This window comes from Numida meleagris, unplaced genomic scaffold, assembly GCF_002078875.1.
Source record: "Numida meleagris isolate 19003 breed g44 Domestic line unplaced genomic scaffold, NumMel1.0 unplaced_Scaffold354, whole genome shotgun sequence".
Lineage (NCBI taxonomy): Eukaryota > Metazoa > Chordata > Aves > Galliformes > Numididae > Numida > Numida meleagris.
In genome coordinates this window covers 61,268-62,284 of record NW_018364579.1, presented here as the reverse complement: position 1 = coordinate 62,284, position 1,017 = coordinate 61,268, and the positions used below count along the sequence as shown (strand labels likewise).

General features: G+C 44.6%; 2 protein-coding genes across 2 annotated transcripts in view; one reads left to right on the top strand and one right to left on the bottom strand.

Moving 5' to 3' along the window:
* Window positions 1-1,017, bottom strand: part of LOC110391361 (IgGFc-binding protein-like) — a gene marked incomplete in the record, with an annotated part of 26,009 nt that extends 24,992 nt beyond the window's left edge. Inside the window, 4 exon segments of the mRNA XM_021383190.1 lie at window positions 71-115; window positions 482-544; window positions 782-912; window positions 987-1,017. Of these exon segments, the coding sequence (XP_021238865.1) occupies window positions 71-107 (37 nt within the window).
* LOC110391360 (IgGFc-binding protein-like) overlaps window positions 255-1,017 on the top strand; it is a gene marked incomplete in the record, with an annotated part of 37,375 nt that continues 36,612 nt past the window's right edge. The window contains 1 exon segment of the mRNA XM_021383188.1: window positions 255-263. Coding sequence (XP_021238863.1) covers window positions 255-263 — 9 coding nt within the window.

Below are 1,017 nucleotides of genomic sequence, written 5' to 3'. Positions count from 1 at the left end.
GCAAGATTAATTGCTGAGCAAGATTAATTGCTGAGCAATCAGCTCCCCGTTTCCGTCGCCCCTCACCCACCTGACACGAGGAGCAGGAAAGCGAAGGAGGATTTCATCCCGATTCCTGCAAAAATAGTAAAAATAATAATAATAATAATAATAATAATAATAATAAATAAAAATACCCGAAAAATACCCTAAATGTTGTATGGATTTTTAATGAATTAACTTCTTTCCCTCCTCCTCCTCCATGATGAGGATGAATGACTTCGGTCGGTTTTCTAAGCGGGAATATTTTAATTGCAGAAAGCAAAACGAGCGACTGCGGAGCACAGATTTCCCGGCTGCTTTTTAACCCCTTTTCAACCCATTTTAGCCCCATTTTGGGGAATGGGATTCACACACACACACACACACACACAGACCCCCGAGCAAAAATTGCCTTAAATTAGTAGGGTTTTTGGGGGGAAAACGTGCAAAAATCACTCACCGAGCTGCTTCTTTCAGCCAAAAAAAGAGAAAAGCTGAGGGAGGACGGAGGATGCACAGCGTCCTTGGGATGAATTAAGGAGAATTTGGGCAAAAAAAAAGAAGAAAAACACCCAAAAAACCCAACACCAAACCCAGAGCAGAACGACCCTTTTTCTTTTTTTATATGGCCCCGCATCTTTTCCTTCTTATTTTCCTTTATTTTTCTAATCCCCCCCCCCTCCATTCCCAGGGGCATTTTTGCTCCATCCGTCCCATTTTAAGGAGTGGGGGAGGGGAGTTGGGGGGGAGGAATCCTTACCTGGTCCCAGTTTGGCTGTTTTACTGGGAAAAAGCCGTAAACTGGGAGAACAGAGGCAGCGATGCGAGCGCGGCCGCCGCCGAGAAATGGGGATCCCGTCCCTTTCGGAGCCGACTTTTAATGCACGTCCTCTTAAAAAAAAAAAAAAAGATATAAATAAATTTAACCCCAAAACAAAAGCAGAAATGCAATACACCGGGCTGACCTCGCTCTGCCCCCGGAGCTGAAATCCCATC